Consider the following 22,337-nt stretch of genomic DNA (forward strand, 5'->3'; position numbering starts at 1 on the left):
TCAAGTCTTGATTTCTTGGAAGGACCTCTTTGAATTTGAAGTGTCATGGGAGTTTGCAGATGACATGAGGACAGGGTTCCTGACCTTTTCCCTTGAGGACAAGGTAGTCGAAGATGAGGGTATTGTTGCAAATTAGAATCATTTTTAAGTTGAATGACATTGTGGCACACCAACGATCATTTGGTTAAAACGTGGCCTTTGTAAGATATCAAGAATGTCATTGTTTTGGCAGGAAGACAAAAATCATAGGAAATTGTTTGAATTTTATTAGAATAAAGTAATTGTATCCATGCTGACATGGACAAATTAGTAGTAATCTATATTTTATGTTTAAAAAGAAACTTTTGGGGAGGATGGAAAATTATGTGAATTTTGGTATTCTGAATCTTCTCCTTCTCTATGAAATTATTCTGCTCTGTATGTATTTTCTGTCTTCGAAGTTTTCCTTGTGTATGAATACTGGGTAATTTTATAAGTTCTCTTTGAAATGAGGCGTCTAAAAGGTAAATTTGTGAACTTTGAAGTGTAACCATTAAATACCTTTATGTGTATGAATTTAAATATATACTAAAAGAGACTTTATGTGATTGATAAGGCACTAGATTTTTCTTTACTTGAAGGAGGTTGTGATTGCGAAGGCATAGAAGTTACCTTTCCTAATGTAAGCAAATTGTCCCACACATTCATGTTTTTAATATTTGACCATCTGAGTTATTAGCATTCTTATGAACCGATTCTTGTCTTTGTTCGAGACAAAAGTAAATCTAGATGTTTAAGCATAATTCAACTGGCCTTCTCTTATTAACTTGCTTTGGTTTTACATTTTTTTTCCAACTTCATCTCATAATAGTTATATATTGTTGTGGTACAACTTTAGAAGCTCTTTGGTCCTAGAGGGACAATGTTAAGTGAGTAGAAGTGATTACAGAGAAAACAGAGTAGCCTGCTCTTGGAAAATAGCATGGCAATATTATGGGTACAACGAGGTCATAATGAGCTTCACCTTTTTTATTCCAAGTCTTCTATGTTTTTCCACACTTACATATTCCTTGGCAGCTTATGTGGATTATTTTACTTTGTTTTCAGCATTATTGCCTTTTTCGGGTATAACATCTACTTGATTCATCTTGGTTTTTACTTGGGATGAATATTTGGGCTTTTGGAGGCTGCTTGTTTTCGTCCCCCTAGTAAAATATAAGTTTCCCAGCCTGAAATGGCCGTCCATTGGAGCACCAGATGTTATGTGTGTTATGGTTTTTATCACAAGCCGTTGTAGAGACAAAGGTAGCCTGTCTTTTACTATGAATCTTAGATAGGGGCATCCTCCAATTCGCAATCTTTCAAGAAGTTGTATTCTCTTAGGCAAGGATGATAGAGAATTGTAATTTTTCAATCGCAGACACTGGCCTATTCAAAAGCACCGCAGACTTATATGTCTTCTAAGGTATCTCGACATTTCGATATTTTGACATGGGTTGTGGTGTCTTAGAAGCCGCAAACTGAGAGCATTCAAGAGAAGATAGAGGACAAGATAGGCTTGCTGAACGAGTTATGGAAGACAAAAAGTTCAGAAGAGAAAGCTGCAAACATCTTCAAGAATTTGGCTAGGAAAAGGTATTATAATTATCGGATGATCTATGGGAGTTCCGAACGTTAAAAAAGCAACCAAGTTCTTGACAATGAGCAATCTTCAGCTGTTCAACATTATTAAACTCTAGTTTTAACCAATTTCCAATGTCTCTAATATTTGCAAGAGTCATAGATACTAAAGCTGAAAATTGTGTTTTCACTGGGCATGCTCCAAATAAAAGAAGGCTTAAGTGTTTTTAATCCTGTTACAAAGAAAATTCATTTAAGTTTGGATGTGTGCTTTATGGAGAAACAACGCCTTTTCAACAAAAATCATCTTCACGGGAAGAATATTGCAAAAGAAGATCATTTTTGGCAAGTTTTTGAACCATTACCGAAATTGATCTTATCACCAATCCTCTATGAAAGACAAGAATAGGAGGTTGATGTTCATAATAATGAAGAGACTCTTGGGCAAGGCAACAAGTACCAATCATTCATGTATCAGACACATGGGGATAATTACTCTAAAAGGATTAGCAAATCCCGAATTCTAAGCTCCTGGCTTATATCAAGAGAAGGTCTCACTAAAATACTAGTGATGCATATATTCTTCCAGTAACCGGCCAATCTCAGAATGACAGGTTCTCACACATTTTTTGCTTGAATGACAGATTCTCAATGGAAAAACAACAAATTGCCACCTTCCGCTATATTTTGTAAATAAATTTCTCTAAAATTTAGAATATAAACATGAAAAAAAGATTAAAATACCCTTACAACAATATTAAAATAATGTGGCAATCTTTTTTACAGTGTAGGATCGATGTTTTTTTCATTGAAGAGTTTAATTTAAAGACATGAGGTTTCCTATTTTAGCATAACATAACATAAACAATAGTTGCCTTATCTAGGTGCATTTCAGTTCCCACATTTGCAAGGGTTGTAGGAGCAACCGTTTCCACATCTGCAATTTATGCTCCATCACCAACTCCACCACCATTTGTTGCTACCTTCAATAACCTTAATCAAACATTCAATTAAGCGAACAAATCCAGTTTAACACTCAATCAAACAAAAAAAAAATTCTCAACATTTAATAAAAACATACAAGCTCAAGGGAAAAATCAATGAAAGAAGCAAACACAATTTTCATTATAGTTTCATTAACAACCAAAATCATACTATTTATTTTAATTGGTAATAAACAATATAAAGCAACACTTACACAAAAATTTAAGCATTATATATTTTGATTATTATTTTGCAAGACTTTGGAGTTAAATTTATATTTTTGAGGTAATAATAAATTCTTGAGGTTAGAATTGTTATAAAATTAATTAACTCACTCAAGACTTTTAATTGACTTACCCACTTACACAAAAGAAAATTAATGACAATTAGCAATCAATTAAAGACATAGTATATACGTGGTTCACAATTAAATAAATGGATCCACAATCAGCTAGTATACTAATAACATAAAACAACACTTATTTATAAAAGAATAAAAGACAAACCATCTTAAAAAAAGATTGTATAATTCATTGATAAGTAATCCTAGACTAGGAAATTTTGAAAACATGTACATGCTGTCACATATTTTGAAATCAACATGGAGGATTGTCTTCTTTATGAATTTTAGAATTTATTTTTGAAAATAATTAGAATATGAAATTTGGATTGCATAACCTAAACAAAGAAAGGATTCATTATAAATTTTTTTTAGACTTGATGTAGAGTTTTAAATAACTTTTAAAAACTTGGATTAAATTTGAAAATTTCCATGTTCAATATTTTGACATGTACAATTATAACATATCATAGCTAATAATCACATCACATCTGTCATTAAGTATTTTAATACTAGAGAAGTTAATTTTAGAGAAATGATTTATTTAATTTGAGGAGACTGACTTATTCATTTAGGAATACTTGTACCCAATAACTCCAAGAAGCTTTTCAAAATCTTCGGCTGAAAGAGAACACAAATATGTACTTGTGAAATTATCAAAAGTACTATATCCCAAAGGTGAGTGTTCATAACTAGCACGTATTTGTGGAATGTGACTATTGAGCTTCTCCTAGTTGTCATTTTTAATTATTGAGCTTCTCCTAGTTGTCATTTTTAATTATGCAATAAACCTTCTTCAACATCAGATGAAACATAAGTTTCTTTAGGTTTTTGAGATGCCCAATTCTAGTTGGAATCTCCTTTAACAATGGGCATGGTCCAATCCACAGCTCTATAAAACTAGCCATTGCACCTTTTTGTATCACCATCCATTTCAACTCTCTGTAGTGATAGAGATACAAACTATTGGATTTTTGGGAACCAACCTTCTTTTAAATACAATTTTTCATCATAGTCTCTTACAAAGAGAAGAAACACCAACAAATTAGGTAGAGCTTGAAGTACTCTTATGGAATCATTGATTGATCCAACCAAGTTCAATTCTAATCTGATTAGATTTTCAAATTTAGAAATCCACATTAGTAGCCTCTTGATTTTAAAACACAAGTCCAACCGTTGAAGACATTAAGGAGGAGATACTATATATTCTAGATCAGAAATCTCTTTTCCACTATTCAACATTAATTCACTCAATCGTTCAAGGTTTTACATATTCTCAATAATAGCTGATGAAGATTTGGCTAAGACCTTGCAACCAAGCCCAAGCCTAAGCTCACTTGGATCCAAGACTAATATCCAAACCCAATGGAGTTGTTTATCTTAATTGATTGTTGCTTAATTAATTGTGTATTAGTTAATTTGTGCTTTATGTAATTGAACTTTATTAGTTTGTGCTTTATGTAATTGAACTTTATTAGTAGCATGTTAGTCATCATAGGAATTGCAAGGTCAAAGGAAGCCAAAAGAAAGGAGATAAAGAAACAAGTGACAAGCTCAAGATTTACTCAATTCGACAATGCAAGGAATGACAAGGTAGAGGGCAACTTGTCCCTTTTCCCCTTTTGGCATAACACATAAACTAATGTTTATCTTGGATAGGATTTCAAGGCTCATTAGTTTAATATATTTTGAATTCAAAACTTGCTTATTTTATTGTTTTTTGAAGTCTATATAAAGGCTTAATTAGCACATGTAAAAAGCGAACTTTTGTTAAATGAAATTATATGCATTGTGCTCTTGAGCACAACTTTCCTTTAGCTAATCTCTTATGACTGAAATTGGTGATGCATCATCCTTGGCCAGTGGAGTTGTCCTTTAGGCCTTGGAGTTATCTTGGTTATTATATTGTTTTGTTTGCATGATTGTTTGTAACTACTTTCTCACTTGGCCAAATTATTCACTTGAAAGGATAACTTGATTCTTGCTTGAACTCACCAAAACTTTGAACTTAAAGTTTCAAGTGACCTTGAAAGACATTAGTAGCAAACAAATCCTTGATATTTCTATATGCAAGTTGAATGCCCAACTTTCTCAACTGCATTGGCATTCTAAGCTTATGAAGTACTTCAAAATTAATAAGCACTCCAAGTAGTATCTATAACTCTATTAAAACCTCAAAGCCTTTTTGTATTTTCATAGTCTCCTTATAAAGACCTTTATAGTACAACCATTGAAATATTAGACAACACAATTTTTTCAAATTCTTGACCTCAACTGAAAACTCAAACATAGGAGTCCACTTCAAATTCAAAGTCTCTATGTTAAGAAGCATACCTATAGACTTGGGAAGTTCTTTCACATTTGTACTTTTCAAACTTAAATAATGCAAATGAAAAAGCTTTCCTACCCCATTAGGAAGAAAATCTATTGGGGCATTTTCAAAAGCAAGTACCTTTATAAGCTTGAAATCAGAAAAAAAGTGTAGCCATGAAAGACTCAGGCAATTTGCCTACATTGAAAAGAAAAATGAAATAGATTTTTGAATTGTTCATACTTTCTAGAGCTTCATATGTACTTTTTTCTATTGAAATATGTCGAGTTTTACTAGAGTGATTCCAAAGGATTAATTCCTACCCAAAGTATGTTGTTTTTTCAAGTTTCTCCTCATTAACTTTGAAAATCCCATTTACCCACCTATAGACAGTTAAAATTAACTAAATCAGTTAGTTATATCATTTCCCCTCCTAAACCCTAAAAACTAATAATTTCCCCCGACCCAAGTTTTCAAAAATAGCATTTTTCCTTTAAGGTTTCCAATTTTCATATTCAATTTTTTGATGATGTTTCTTCTTCTCTGGTGACCTCTAGGTGATGTCTTTTCCTCTTTGGTGTGGCCTCCTTTCAATGGTTCTTCTCGACATCGTCGTCAACAAAAACCTCGTTTTCATCTACAATGAGGTCGAGTAGAACCATCAAAAAGAGGTTAGGACAAAGAGAAAGAGACATCACCTGGAGGTCATCAGAGAGATAGAGATGTTGTTGGAAAATTGAATCTAAAAAATTAGAAACCCTAGGGGGGAAAATGTTATTTTTGAAACTTGAGTTAGGGAAATTTGTTAGTTTTTAGGGTTTAAGAAGAAAAATGAAATCAAATTTAAGTTTATTTTTAATATTACAAACAAAATGATGATTTTACCTTTGAAACTATTAATTTTAACCGCTTACGGATGGGTAAATGGGATTTTCGTAGTTAACAGGGGGAAACTTGAGAAAACAACATACTTTGGGTGGGAAATAGTCCTTTGGCCTTTAAGAAATGACAAAAATCACATTCCACCATCTTTTTGAGAATGATCTCATACATAAGATCATGAACTCTACAAAGTCTATAAGCTTTTCTTTTTGAAGCTTGAATCAAACTTTTATCAATAAGCATTTTCAAATATTCTTTTGCAACATGCTTAGATAGAAGGTCATTGTTGCATTGGACAAAGCCTTTGGCCATCTAGAGGCGAGTTAATCTCTCAAATGTGATTTCGTAGCCTTTTGGAAACATACCAAAGTATAAAAGACATGACTTGAAATGGTGAGGGAGATTGTAATAACCTTCACACAAAACTTTGTTACAATCTTTAAGATGGGAATCATTACTTAGTTTTCACCCTAAATTATCAAGTATATTTCTCTATTTAGAAACAATATTGTTCTTTCTTAAGAGAAGCCTAGTGACCATAACAATTGCTAGAGGTAGACCTCTACATTTTCCAATGATTTGTTTAATAGGCCTTTTAAGTTTGGAGGACAACAATTGTCAGAGTCAAATGCCTTTTTGCAAAAAAATTTCCATCCATTCTCTGAAGACAAAATTTCAAGCATGTGAATATGAACCAATGAGAATGGTATGAATTCAGCCACTGCTTTATTTTGTGTCACTAGCATTATATTTGTTTACAGAACCATTTACATCAAGTTTGGTTATGCAATTTAACACCTATAGGCTTTTTGTGTAAAAGTTTGCCTACCAGCTCCTAAGTGTCTTTTTTTTAACCATTTTAATCTCTTCTTTCATTACTTCAATTCACTCATCATCCTTTTTAGCCTCTCTAAACTTTGCAGGCTTAAAAATAACAATGTTACACCTTTCATATATATCAGATAATGGCCTTGTACCGTTGATTGGTACCTCATTGATAACGTTGTTAATTGTCATTATGTTGATTTATAATTCCCTTTTGTTATGTGAAAATTTAATTCAATCTAATAAAATTATGTGTCTTTTGCACTTAAGGAGTTTTAAACATTTTCAGAGCTAAATTTGGGCTAAAAAGACTAAAATAGGAGTAAACTTACAAAATTTGTGCTGCTGACTAGGCATGGGCATGTATAATAACAAGAACAGATTTTAAAATTTAAATTTTGAATCAGTTGAGATATTCTACGAAAGTCAAAATTTGCTTCCTAGAAAGGGGGTAATTATTAGTTGAAAAAAAGGGAATACTTTCTGATGAGATAAGAGATGTATATAAGAAAGAGATAGAATTTTTGGGGGAGGATATATATGTATATATATTTTTCTTTTAGGAGGAGATTATTATTCATTTTTATTTTATTTGATCTTATCTTAATGTTTGGAGATCTGAGCATGACTTACAATGGTTGAATCTTTTCTCTTGGTTAAAGGGATCTGAACTCATTGAACTACAAAGATTGTGAGATTTTCGTTCTTTAATGCATCTTCTTAACTATTCAAGTATTGATTATTTTTTTGAATTATTTATTATGATTGTACTGATTGATTACTAAGGCGTGCGATTAGTTTATTTATTAATATAATCTACTGCTAGTTTAGGTGTTGAATCCATAAATGTTCAATCCATCTAATCGAAGTGGCAACTAGGATTTATTTTTTACTGCGTTAGGAACTATAATTCCTAGGAAAAATATTCAACTAGATTACATGCAACGTTGTGTGCTTATGTTGTCTTGTTTCGTTGGTTTTTCTAAATCTTAATGTTATTGTTTGATTAAATTTGAGATCGTATCTAAGTTGCTAATCAATAAGTGTTAACTAGAATATATATTTTCGATTAACTAATCATAAGTAAATATAGGTAATTAAAATCACAATAAATATTCGAATAATTAATTTGATGCTCTTAGGTGTCAATGATCAATTGTAGTTTCAACGGTGGATGTGATCGTAGACCAAGGTTTGTTAAATTGATTTATTCTAGATTATTTTGCCAAATTTTATTTACTGTTTTTAATTATAATTCGTATTTAATTCAGAAATCCCTCCAGTTTCATTGTTTTGCTAGATAACTAACAACTTACTAATTGGAACTCCCTAAGGAAACGATTCTTACTTTCCTTTAGTACATTTTTATTGCAGAAATTTAGGATTTTAATTTGGGTGTAGACGATAGCACTGCTAAATTTTGGCACCGTTGTCAGGGAGTTTTTAGTTTGTATGTTCATTATGCGATCTTCAAAGCAAGTTGATTACAATTTGATCCTGAGATTGAAAAGACTACAAAAGGGTTAAGAACACATGGTTGAGAATCAGACTTTAAGAGAGCTTGCCACTCCATATATGAACTAATAACCTCATTGCATTACTTTTCCTAATTTAGATGCTAATACTACATTTGAATTAAAATCTAGACTGATCCATCTTTTGCCAACATTTCATGGCTCTATAGGCGAAGATCCTCATAAACGACTAAAAGAATTCTATATAGTATGCATAAACATAAAACCGAATAGAGTGATTGAAGAACAGATCAAGATGCACACCTTCTTATTCTCTTTGAACAATGATAGGTAAGATTGGCTTTATTACCTACCCACTGAAAGCATCGCCACTTGGCATGAGATGAAGAGGCTATTTTTGGAGAAGTTTTTTCCAACCTCAAGAGCCGCTAGCATTAGGAAGGAAATTTGTGGTATTAGGTAGCATAGTGGAGAGTCTTTATATGAGTACTGGAAGCATTTTAAAAAACTCTATGCAAGCTATCCACATCACCAAATTAGTAATCAACTCTTTATTCAATACTTTTATGAGAGACTCCTATCAACTGATAGGAATATGATTGACATAGCTAGTGGTGAAGTGTTGATTGACAAAACACCTGAGGTAACCTGAAATTTAATTACAAACATAGCGTTGAATTCACAACAATGTGAGATTAAATCAGACCATTCATCTTAGTGTGTCAATGAGGTAAATGTCTCTTCTATTGAAAGATGACTTGATGATCTAACTTTTTTTGTACGTCAAATGGTTATAGAAAAAATAGAGGCAACGAAGGTTTGTGGAATTTGTTTAGTTGTAGGGCATCCAATTGATATGTGCCCAACACTTTAAGAGGACTCATTTGAATAAACTAATATAGTAAATGGTTTTTCAGGACAACAACATTGAAATTATAATCGTTATTCAAAATCTTATAACCTAAGTTGGAAGGACCATCCTAATCTTCATTATGGGAATGCACATGCAAACCAACCTTAGAGTAACTTTCAGCCATACCAACAGTCTTACATTCCTAGGCAGTAATAACCAGCTCAAAATTTTGATTTAGGTACATCTCTTGAAGACATTGTTAAAACTTTGGCTACAAACATTGTGAAATTTAGTAAGAGACAAGAACTAGCATTCAAAGTTTGGAAAATCAAATAAGTCAAATGGCTACTAGAATCAGCCAGTTAGAGGCATAAAATTCGAGTAAATTGCCATCCTAAACTATAGTGAACCCAAAGGAGAATGCTAGTGCAATAGTATTGAGGAGTGGAAAAGAGTTAGAGATGACAATTAAGGCAGCACCTACACCAATGCAACAAGAAGAAAAAAAGATGAAAAAGTGACAGAAAATAATTCTCCAAACAAGAATGCAATGACAAGTAAATCTTCTTCTTCAAGTGAATATAAACTTGTTCCTCTTTTTCTCGAAGCTTTAACAGATAATCGGATTTATGAATGCAATATGGATTTATATGAAACTTTTTGAAAGTGCAAAGTCAATATCCCACTTTTTGATGTAATCAAACAAATGCCTCGTTATGCTAAATTTTTGAAGGAGTTGTGCACAGTAAAAAGAAAGCAAAGTCTCAAAATGTTTGAAAAAATAAGGGTAAGAGAGAATGTTTCAGCCATAATTCAGAAAAGTCTTTTAGAAAAATGCAAGGACCAAGGTATGTTTTACATTTGTTGCATAATAAGTGGCACTACAATTGAAAAGGCCATGTTAGATTTAGGAGTGTTTATTAATGTCATGCCATATTCAATATATTCTACTCTTAATCTTAGACCTTTAGAAAAAATGGTATAGTAATTCAACTAGCTGACAGATCGAATGCCTATTCTAAGAGGTTGATTGAAGATATTCTTGTTCAAGTTAATGACAAACTTATTTTTCCTACTGACTTTTATGTTCTTGACGTACAAATAATGACCAATTAGCACCTATTTTGTTAGGAAAACCCTTTTTGAAAATGGCTAAAACAAAAATTGATGTTCATAAAGGCACACTAACTATAGAGTTTGATGGTGATGTTGTTCAATTCAACATTTATGATGTGGTAAAATATCCTAATATTGATTTATCTGTTTATTCAAATGATTTAATTGACTCTTTAGCATACGATGTTTTTGAATTTAATGATGAAGGTGAGCTAAAAGTGGTCAACTATGAGCATCTTTTGAAAGAAAGCGATGAACTTAAATTAAATTTTGATTTGTAGGTTGCAATGGTGAAAATGAATGAGTTCATGGAATTAAAAAATTCAGGTATATGTCTTATATTGAGTTGCCAACACCAAACAAAAGACTGGTACCTTTTGTATCATAGGCACCAATGCTAGAGCTAAAACTTCTTCCAGAGCACCTCAAATATTTATACCTTGGAGATGAGGAGACCTTACTAGTGATTATTTCAAGTAAGTTAAATAAAGAGCAAGAAGAAAATTAGTGCAAATTCTAAAGAGGTACAAAACAACCATAGGATGGATAATTGCTGATATTAAAGAAATCAAACCCTCTACCTGTATACATTAGATTTCGCTTGAGGAGGGAGCTAGACCAATTCAACAACCACAAAGGAGGCTAAACTCACCTATGATGGAAGTGGTAAAGAAAGAGATTCTAAGGTTGCATCAAGCCAGAGTGATTTACCCAATTTTGGATAATGAATAGGTCAATCTCGTTCAAGTTGTGCCAAATAAGACTAGCATCACAGTGGTAAAAAATCAAAACAATGAATTGATACCCACCCGAGTTCAAAATAGGTGGCGGGTTTGTATAGAATATAGAAAATTAAATATTGTAACTCATAAAGATCATTTACCTTTACCTTTTATTGATCAGATGTTGTAAAGACTAACTGGTCGAGCTTACTATTGTTTTCTAGATAGTTTTTCAGATTATTTTCAAATTGCAATTGCTCTCGAAGATCAGGAAAAGACGACTTTCACATGCCTATTTGGAAACTTTGCATATCAATGAATACCATTCGGAGCTTGTAATACACTAGCCACTTTTCAAAAATGTATGGTTAATATATTTTCAGATTATGTTAAACACATTATAGAAATTTTCATGGATGATTTTATCGTTCATGAAGACTAATTCGATAATTGTTTGCATAACCTAGCACTTATATTGCAAAGATGCATTGAAACTAACCTTGTTTTAAATTTCAAAAAATGTCATTTTATGGTTAAGCAATGTATAGTTTTAGGGCATATAGTTTTAGCTAGGGGTATAGAGGTAGATAAGGCTAAAATTGATATTATTTAATCTTTGCCTTACCCTGCTAGTGTGTGGGAAGTTCGTTCTTTCCTTGGCCATGTAGGTTTTTACTGATGCTTTATTAAGGATTTTTCCAGTATTGTATTGTCGTTATGCAAGTTGTTGCAAAAAATGTGGATTTTGAGTTTGATGAAGGGTGTTAGAATGCATTTAACAAGTTGAAGCAACTGCTGACCTCGGCTTCAATTATCCAGCCACCTGATTGGAGTCTTTCATTTGAGATAATGTGTGATATGAGTGATTATGTCGTAGGAGTTGTTTTGGGTCAGCAAGTTGGAAAGGTGCCATATGCTATATATTATGCTTCAATGACCTTAAATGACACACAAAAAAATTATTCAACCACTAAGAAGGAACTCTTGGCTATTGTTTTTACATTAGAAAAATTTCATTCTTATTTATTAGGCATTAAGATTGTTATTTACTCTGATCATGCAGCCCTTAGGTATTTGATAACAAAGAAAGAGGCGAAACCAAGGCTTATAAAGTGGATTCTTCTGCTAAGTGAATTTGACTTGGAGATCGAAGATAAAAGTCGAGTGGAGAATCATGTTGTTGATCATTTGAGCAGTCTAGTTCATGTGAAAAATGAACAAAATTTGTAAGAGCAATTCCCTGATGAACATTTATTTTCTACTAGTTGTAGGCTGCCCTAGTACGTGAACATTATGAATTATTTAGCTACTAACATGTTGCCAGTTGGGTTATCAAAGGCTCAAAGAGACAAGCTAAAAAATGATGCAAAGTATTATGTATGGGATGACCCATATTTGTGGAAGCATTATGCTGATCAGGTTATAAGAAAGTACGTACCTGAAATTGAAATTGCTTCTATTATTACCTTCTACCATTCATATGCTTGTGGAGGCCATTTTAGAGCTAAAAGGATAGAACAAAAAATTTTGGATTGTAGGTTTTTTTGGCCATCTTTATTTCAAGATTCATATTATTTTTGCAAATCTTATGAACATTGTCAGAAAACAGGTAATATTTCACAGAAAAATGAGATGCCACAAACTCCAATTTTTGTTTGTGAATTTTTTTATGTCTGGGGTATCAATTTTATGGGACAATTTCCTATTTCTTTTGGTTACATTTATATTTTATTAGTTGTTGATTATGTCTCAAAATAGGTAGAAATAAAAGCTATATGAATTGATGAATCTAAAGTTGTTTCAGGTTTCCTTAAATTTAACATATTCAATAGGTTTGGCATTCTAAAGGCTCTAATTCGATTCAAGAGAAGCATTTTTGTAATTGAACAGTGGAGGCATTGCTAAAAAAGTATGGTGTAACATATAAGGTTGCTACTTCTTACCATTTGCAAACCTGCAGATAAGCAAAGGTTTCAAACCGAGAGATTAAATCCATCATTGAGAAAACTATTGGTCCGACTAGAAAAGATTGGAGTTTGCATTTTGATAATGCATTATGGGCATATAGAACAACGTACAAAAAACTAATTAGTATGTCACCATACCGGTTGGTATTTGAAAAGCCCTGTTATCTTCTAGTTGAATTAGAGCATAAAGCATATTAGACTGTTAAACAGTGTAATATGAACTTGGATAAAGGCAGTGAACATAAGAGATTACAGTTGCAAGAATTAGAAGAAATTTGCAATGATGTATACGAGAGTACTACAATTTATAAGGAGAAAACAAAGGCATTTCATGACAAAAGAATTTCGAGAAAAGATTTTCAGTTAGCCAAAAAGTTCTCCTTTATCATTCAAAACGCCAGTTGTTCCAGGTAAATTACAATCTTATTGGATTTGACCTTTTGTTGTTATTAACGTTTTTTCTTATGGTACAGTAGAAATTTAGAGCTCAACAACTTCAAAGGTGTTCAAAGTCAATGGCCACAACCTCAAACTTTTTTATGAAGGAGTGCAAGTTGAAAATGTAGAAGAATTAGAGTTGAGAGATCCCGTCTATACTGATCAATAGACAAAAGTATTACATCGAGCCATCTACAGTAAACAAAGGCACTACTTAGGAGGCAACCCAAGCTTTCAATCTTATTTTATTTAATCTCTCAATTTTAAGTTTTATAGGCAATTGTTTACATGTCTAAATTTTGGTTTTAAATTTCAGTTTTAGGATCTTTGATGTTTAATTGGCAATTATTTTTATGCTTTTGGATTAGGTTAGTTTTAATTAAAAAATTTTCTTTACTATGAGTCATCTTCTTCCTTCTGTCCAGGTTTTAGTTGGCCTTTAGTTCACAAGAGAACAATCTGTAATTTCAGTATTCTAGGTGAGTTATGTGCTTTTGTAAATATGCAGCTCTTGCCATTTCTTTAAAAAACATGAGGGGCTCATATGCTTAAGTGTAAGTTATTTAGTTTATGTGTTTTTAAACCATGTTTACTGAAGACCACATACCACCTCCTTTCCTATTTAAGTTTTAACAACCTCTGCCTTCATCTTATACTGTCATAGCAAAAACCCAATCATAACATAAAAGGTTATCAGGAACCACATGTCAGAAACTCCCTACATTGGAGCCATTACCAGAACCAGAAGCATCCTCTGTTAATAACAATTTACAGTCTTCACCTATATTTCACTCAATGCCTTATTCATCGTCTTTCACGCCATCGCCTCAACCATGACAATGTGCCACTTTTTCAACCTGATCTAGTACGCATTCTTGCACATAAAAAGGGAAGCAAGTCAAGCTCTCCAGTAGTCTAAAGTTCAAACTGGGTGGATTCAACATCTTAATTGATGAATACAATTAACAAAGGTATGGGTCCATATGTGAACACAAAATCTAGCCCTATAAGTATATTCATACTCAAAATCTTGATCAATTATGCATTTGTAATGAATTTGATATGCTAATTGATAAGATGGGTTGGAAAAATTATGTAAATATGCATTGCCCTTTTTTATTGAGCTGACACGTGAGTTTTATACAACATTTCAATTTAATGATAATGAGGAGTTTGACTTGTTAACTAAAGGGATAGTTGAGTTTAGGATAATAAGGAGAGAATGTTCATTTTCAATTTCTGAATTTAACATTGCATTGGGGTTTCTAAAAAAGATGATGCCAAAAGTGAGCGATATATATGTTCCCAATGTGATTATGGTCTTGAGTTTAAACCTATTGAGTTATGGCGTGAATGGTTTGTCGATTCTCCTTCATATAACCCTAGTGCCTCAAAACATTCTTATTTAAAAAGTCTTGTGTTTAAATACTTACAACGTTTTTTAGCTTTTAATTTTTCAGGAAGGTAGGATAGTGTAAGTACTTTTGCAAACGTTGAGTTTTATTTTTTGTAGTGTATGGAACATAATATTCAAGTTAATTTAGGTTTCTAGTTGCTCACTCAATTCTAATCGATGGTCCAAAAGAAAAATAAACATTTGATTATTGGTTCTTATATCACTCAATTAGCAATTAATTTGGATTTATTAGATATTTCTAACCATAACATGCATGTTGCTTGTGAGATGGAACCATTGGATATGACTTGTTTAAACAAGATGAGACTTGTGACAAAACAATCAAATAGTAGTTTTAGCTTCGTGCAGCCCAAACCAACTGTTATGCCTTCTTCCTAGACTAGTAGGCATCAGAGAACAATAGCAAAAATAACTCCAACCAATACTCGCCCATTAATAGATATTCCATCATCATCCTTTGCTCATTTGTTTGACAACCTCGATGCACTGCTGCATAGATTTGAACAAAAATTATACCATATAGAACACAATCTGATGACATTTTTCAATTCTCAAAGGTTCACGCCACCTTATCTTCCTCTCCATAATGTTGTCTACTATTCTTTTTCCACAGATTTAGAGAAGTCTTCTTTCCTTTTTCTTTTATATTTTAGTTTTATTTATTGCGTGTTTGTTTAAACATTGCAAACAATGTTTGGTTTCAGTGTGTGGGAAGGTTTATCTATTTTGTTCTGCTCTTCTGTTCTATTCCTTTGTTCTTCTTTGTGTTGTTCTTCTTTTGGTTATGTCTTATTTCTCCTCTTGTTTGTTTGTGTTGCTATTCTTTATTAGTTAAATTTTGGTTTGTGTTAGTGTTCTTCATAACTGGTGTACTCTCTCTAGTTTAGTCAACCAAATAGTTCCATTAATTTCATTTTGAATGAATTAAATTATGTGTATGCCATGGGATTTGTCTGATTAAGCACGAGAACAATACACATTGATTTGTTAGATTAACTAGGGGTATGCATTTAAACAAATTTTAACAATTAAATGGTTGAGCTTTGTTTGAAGTTAAGGTGAATTGATCTAACCCATGAGTTTTGAGCTGAAAAAAAATTGAAACATACATATCAATCTATGTTTTCTTTGATGAATGGTATTCTTCTATATGAATATATCTCTAAAACTTGCTTTGAACCGTTTCAAGATCGTATCGATATATGCATGAAAATGATAAAGGCCTTATTGTTTAAACCCTTTAGCTTAAAAAACCAACCTGTTTTAATTTTCCTAGTTAGCCCCTTGAGCCTTATTACAAACTGTATTACAAACCCAAGCCTTCAAGTAAATATCCTTACCCAACCATGAATGTTAGCAAGGCATTTAAATTGAATTTTGTTGCTTAGTGAATCTGTTTTCTTGAAAATTTAAGTGTGGGGGAATAAAGGACTTAAATACATTAGGATGAGATTACAAAAAGAAGTCAACATGAAAAATTGTTATTGCTACTGCCTTATATTGTTATCATTACTCTCAAATTTTTTTTAATTATTCAAGTGAAAAAAGAAAGAAGGAAAAAAAAAAACAGAAAAAAAGGAAAAAAAAAAAGAGATTCTCTTGTGACAGTAACAAGGAATTACAAGAGAAGTGTGGTGAATGTAATTGTTTCAGTTTTAGATTTTTGTTCCCTCTATGTGTTTAAATGCTTTGTTAATGCTCATAGTTCTAACATTTCGTATCTATTAATTCTCACCTTCACCAAAAACCCCATTACAACCTAAAATAAAATCTTTTTGATTTATGCATGTATATAATCTAAGTGATAGAGATTTAGTGCATAAGCAACCCTATGGTAGAATGTTTGCATTTGAAGAACTTGAGCGAAACACTGAACCATTAAACACATGAATGGTATGACTGATAACCGTGAAGAGATTCACCAAGAACTTCATACGTGCTTTAGAATGCTATTGTCTTGCTTTGTCTTTGTGCACATCTCTTTGTGAGTTTGATTATGATGTGTGTTGATGCTTAAATCTTGTTTAGTTTAAATCTTAATGTATGCACACTTTTTGGTATCATGAGAGATAAATTGATTGAGCCTTTTTGTTTTATTCTAAATGATAATTGTGATTTGCTCGAAAACGAGGAAAAGATAAGTGTGGGGGAATTTGATAATGTTGTTAATTGTCGTTATGTTGATTTATAATTCTCTTTTGTTACGTGAAAATTTAATTCAATCTAATGAGATTATGTGTCTTTTGTACTTAGGAAACTTTGAACATTTATGGAGATAAATTTGGTCCAAAAAGACTAAAGAGGAGCAGACTTACAAAATCTGTGATGTTGACTAGGCATGGGCATGTGTAATAATGAGAATAGATTTCGAAATTTAAATTTTGAATCAATTGAGATATTCTAAAAAAGTCAAAATTTAATTCCTAAAAAATGGGTGATTGTTAGTTGAAAAAGTGAGAATACTTTTTGATGAGATAAACAATATAAATATATAAAGAAGAGACGAAACTTTTTGGGGAGGATATATATGTATATATATTTTTCTTTTAGGAGGAGATTATTATTCATTTTTATTTTATTTGATCTTATTTTAATGATAGGAGATCTGAGCATAGCTTACAGTGACTGAATCTTTTCTCTTGGTTGAAGGGATCTGAACCCATTGAACTATAAGGATTGTGAAATTTTCGTTCTTTAATGCATTTTCTTAATTATTCAAGTATTGATTATTTTTCTGAATTATTTATCATGGTTGTATTGATTGATAGCTAAGGCACACAATTAGTTTATTGATTAATATATTCTACTGTTAGTTTAGGTATTGAATCCGTAATTGTTCAATCCATCTAATTAAAGTGGTAACTGGGATTTATTGTTTGCTGCGTTAGGACTGTAATTTCTAAGGAAAATATTCAACTAGATTAAATGCAACGTCGTATGTTGTGTTGTCTTGTTTTGTTGGTCTTTCTAAATCTTAATGTTATTGTTTAATTAAATTTGAGATCGTATTTGAGTTGTTAATCAATAAGGGTTAGCTGGAATACATATTTTCAATTAACTAATCATAAGAAAAGACAGATAATTATAACCACAACGAATATTCGAATAAATAATTTAATAATTCTAGGTGTCAATGATCAATCATAGTTTCAATGGTGAATGTGACCGTAGACCAAGGTTTGTTTAATTGATTATTTATTCTAGATTATTTTGCCAAATTTTATTTACTGCTTTTAATTATAATTCATATTTAATTCAGAAATCCCCCCAGTTTCATTGTTTTACGAGATAAGTAACGGTTTACTAATTAGAACTCTTCGAGGGAATGATCTCTATTTTCCTTTACTACATTTTTGTTGTAGGAATTTAGGATTTTAATTTGGGTGTAGACGACAACACTACTAATCATCTATGTTATCCTCAAGATTTTACTGAAACTCTAAGTGCTGCTTCTTTTCTGACTCCTTTTAGTTCCATTGTCTATCCTTTATGAACTTGACATCTCTACTTATAAGAATTTTCCTATTTTGTGGTTGCAAAATTCTATAAGCCTTAGATGGGCTGTTATATCCAAAAAAGACTCCTAGTTCTACCTTTTTATCTAGTTTGTTTCTTTTCACCTGTGGCACATAAGAAAAACATAAGTAACCAAAGGTTTTTAAATGCTGCAAATCTGGTTTGTAACCAAACTATGCTTCAAATAGGGTTTTCTTTTGCAAAACTTTGGTTGGTAGTTTGTTTAGTAGACAATCTATTGTGTTTGTAGCTTCTACCCATAATTTCTTTGACAGTTCCTTTTCATACAACATACACCTTGTCATCATCATTATAATTCTATTTTTTCTTTCACTTACTTCATTCTACTATGGAGTATAGGGCGTTGTAAGTTGGTGCTTAATACCAGTTTTTTCACAAAAAATTGTTAAACTTGTTAGAAGCGTATTCCTTCTCATTATCTAAGCTTATTACCTACATTTTGCAACCACTTTGATTCTCCACCCATACTTTAAATTTCCAAAATACGCTAGCAACCTCAGATTTGAATTTGAGAAAATAAATCAAACAAAATCTGGTATAATCATTAATAAATACAATTTAGTACTTATTGCCATTTGAAGATGATGTTTTCTAATGTCCTCCAACATCTATAGTTGAATCTTGTGCATTGCACTCTATGCAGTTTAAGGGAAGGGTTTTTGACTTGTTTGCCATATTGACAAGCTACATAATCTACCACCCTCTCTTCCAATAGTGGCACTCCTTTCACTAGATCATGTTTTTGCATATAAAGAAGTCTAGCATGATGGAAATGCCCAAACCTCCTGTGCCATAATTCTACATTGCTTGTATTACATGGAAAAACTCTATGCTCCTTATTTATTAGGTTCAAAGCAAACCTTTTCCTTTAATTCTGCATTGCTTTTGTTATTGTTTGTATTGTTATGAGGCGGTTTGTTGTTTTGCTTCCTATTCTTTCTCTTTTCCTTGCCTCTTCTTAATTTTTGTGCCTTTGCTTGAAAAACTCCCTCCATAGAATTCTCTTTGTCTCATGACCTTGTTTGCTCATGTGCCTATAATGCATTCACCAACTCTGCTAAGGAAATGTTTGACAAATCCTTTGACTCTTCTAAAAAAGAGATTTTAGCTTTATATTTCTGAGGTAATGTAACAAGAATTTTTTACACAATTCTTTCATCAGAAAAATCCTTACCAAACAACCTCACATTGTTCGCAATACTGAGCCGCTTGTTAAAGTACTTTTTGATAGATTCTGACTTTTTCATTTTTAGCATCTCAAATTCTTTAATCGAATTCAACACTTGCATGTTTTTTTTCCTCTTATTGCCTTGATACTTCTCCTTGAGATACTTTCAAATCTCTTTTACTGATTGTAGGTTAATGATTATGGTGAATATTGTGCTTGAAACTACAAAGTACAAGCAAGCTCTTGCTTTTGACTTTTTGGTCTTTTTCTCCTTATGATTCTTGAGCTGAGCAATTGTTGGATTAACAGGTAGTGCAGGAACTTCAAAGTCATCCTCCATTGCTTCCCACAAATCCAAAGCATCCAAATGAACTGCCATTCTGATAGCCCAAACTTTATAATTATTATCATCAAACACTAGTGGTGTGATAAATGAGAATATTGTATTTGTTTCAATTGTTATGACTTTGGTTTAGTGTTTATGTTTTGGTTTGTGATTTTATGTAGGGGGTTTTTGTCTGTATTTTTTTTGGTTCACTCAACTCACAAATCCCTTAAGAGGTTTGGCTCTAATACCAATTTTTTTGGTTTTTACAAAGATGAAGCATAAAAAAATAAACTCTTAAGAAGGAATAGTAAGAATATGAAATTGAAAAATGTTTTTTACTTCATTCAACATATCTTCCTTAAATACGGAAAGATTTTAATAGAAAATTATAATAATTGCTAATTACAAGATATAATCTTCCTATTATCAAGCCATAAACAAAAGGCATGATCTTTCTATTATCAAGTCATAAACAAAGGACCACCAACATACTACTAACTTCCTAAAAATATGGTTAGACATGGCATATTCAGTTTGACCACTTCCTATGCAAATCTTACTCTTTATCACACATCAATAACCTGTGTCTGCATAATGCAACTAATGAGGCATTCTTGCAACAATTATGTATGCAATGGAGGAATATGATTCTTTGATGAAGAATCAAACATGGCAACTTGTTGATAGGCCTAAAGGAGAAAAAATGGTCAATACAAATAAATTTTTTAAAGAAGCTCAAAATTCTTAGAAGTAGAACCACCAAGATTTAAAGTTCGCTTGGTGGCAAAATGTTACACACAGGCAAGAAATTTGATATGTTCATGATTGAATCTGGTTTTACTACAAACAGACAAAACAGTTGTTCTTACTTCAAGGACTTAAGATTAACTGTTTTATCTATCTTGTTTTGTACGTGCAAGTAGTATGCAAAGACAAGGCTGAAACGGAAAAGCTTAAAATGTTGATGAGCTTACATTTCAAGATGAAAAGCTTTGGTTAAGTTATGAAAATTTTAAGCATGAACATAACCAAAAATTGAAAGAGTAGTACATTGACCTTGTCTCAGCAAGATTATCTGGAAATGATGTTGAAACGGTTTAATATGAATGATGCCAAACCAATAAAAACACCCGTAAGGCAACACTTTCCTTTTCGCTAAACATATAGGTAACACTTTAATTTGATTGTTTCACAAAATCCCAAATCTAGTGCATAGAAAGAGATAATATACACTAATGCTATAGATAGTTTGATGCACTTAGTGATCTCTACAAGGCCAGATTTGGCATTTGTAGTAAGCACAGCAAAGTGATTTAAGAATAATCGATTTAACCATTAAGAAATATATCAACTTACAATAAACAATTCAATTTGTTACTTGAATAAATCAGATAATAGAAGACTTTGTGCTATTCAATAACTCAACAGTATTGGTTCTTAGGTGCTCACGATCTCTAGATGCCTTTGAATAATAAAATATACCTTTAAAAAATATGGAATGTGCATGTGAAACTTAATAAAATAGAAAAATTGAAGTGTATATGCAGGTAAATGAAAAGGAACCAACTCAATATTTCCACTTAACAAAAATTTGAAAGGATCCCAATTGTCTATCTTTCTTCAGGCAAGAGAGGATAATCATTTATTGCTTGCAGCTAATCATTCAGAAAGGAAATATATGTATGTATATGCTCTTTAACAATATGCAACTCGATTCATAATAAAATAAAAAACCACTTACATAAACAAAATAAGAATCGAGAAACTAACAAGGTGTTTCCAATCTTGATTCTTGAAGACAGCTTAGTCTTGAAGTTGGTACAAGAAGCCAAGTTGCTTATGAACCATAAGAAAACAGGGGAATTCGTTTTAGGATTATATATTTTCTCAAGTGAGAATGAGTACCAAGCTAGGAATTGAATGTGTTAGGATTGAGACAGTTATCCTCAATTCATACGGTGGTTTTTATTATAAATAGGGGGTGCAGATTTCAAAAGGAGAGAAGAGAAAAAATATTCTAGGGTTTTATAATTTGAGTAGTTAACCTTGGTTGATTCAAGGAGATCTCTCATGTCTTGAACAACAAAAAAGTGAAAGGTCTCGAGCTTTTTGAACTGTCTGAAATGAGAGGCCTAGACTCCTTGAATTGTTTGTTTATCTTTGTAATATTTTGATTAATTAAATAATTTTATTTTATTGTGTATTTTATGTTTTTTATTTTCTATTTTTGTTGAATAAGACTAGATTCCTAACAAAATGATATCAGAGTAATAGATCCAACAGGCAAAACAGATAACGATCGGAAAAATGAAGAGTTGCCGAAAATATTCATAGTGGAGGTTGACTTAAAGGTGAATTGTCACGGAGAGAAATGA

The 22,337-nt window shown here is 31.9% G+C and overlaps 1 protein-coding gene across 1 annotated transcript in view; it reads right to left on the reverse strand.

Annotated features, from left to right (window-relative positions):
* Positions 1-20,013, reverse strand: part of LOC123202282 (sufE-like protein 1, chloroplastic/mitochondrial) — a 28,810-nt gene extending 8,797 nt beyond the window's left edge. The window contains exon 1 of the mRNA XM_044618110.1: positions 19,861-20,013. Within this exon, the coding sequence (XP_044474045.1) occupies positions 19,861-20,013 (153 nt within the window). The remainder of the gene's footprint in view (positions 1-19,860) is intronic.
* Between the last annotated feature and the right edge of the window lie 2,324 nt (positions 20,014-22,337).

This window comes from Mangifera indica, chromosome 18 (genome assembly GCF_011075055.1).
Source record: "Mangifera indica cultivar Alphonso chromosome 18, CATAS_Mindica_2.1, whole genome shotgun sequence".
Taxonomy (NCBI): domain Eukaryota; kingdom Viridiplantae; phylum Streptophyta; class Magnoliopsida; order Sapindales; family Anacardiaceae; genus Mangifera; species Mangifera indica.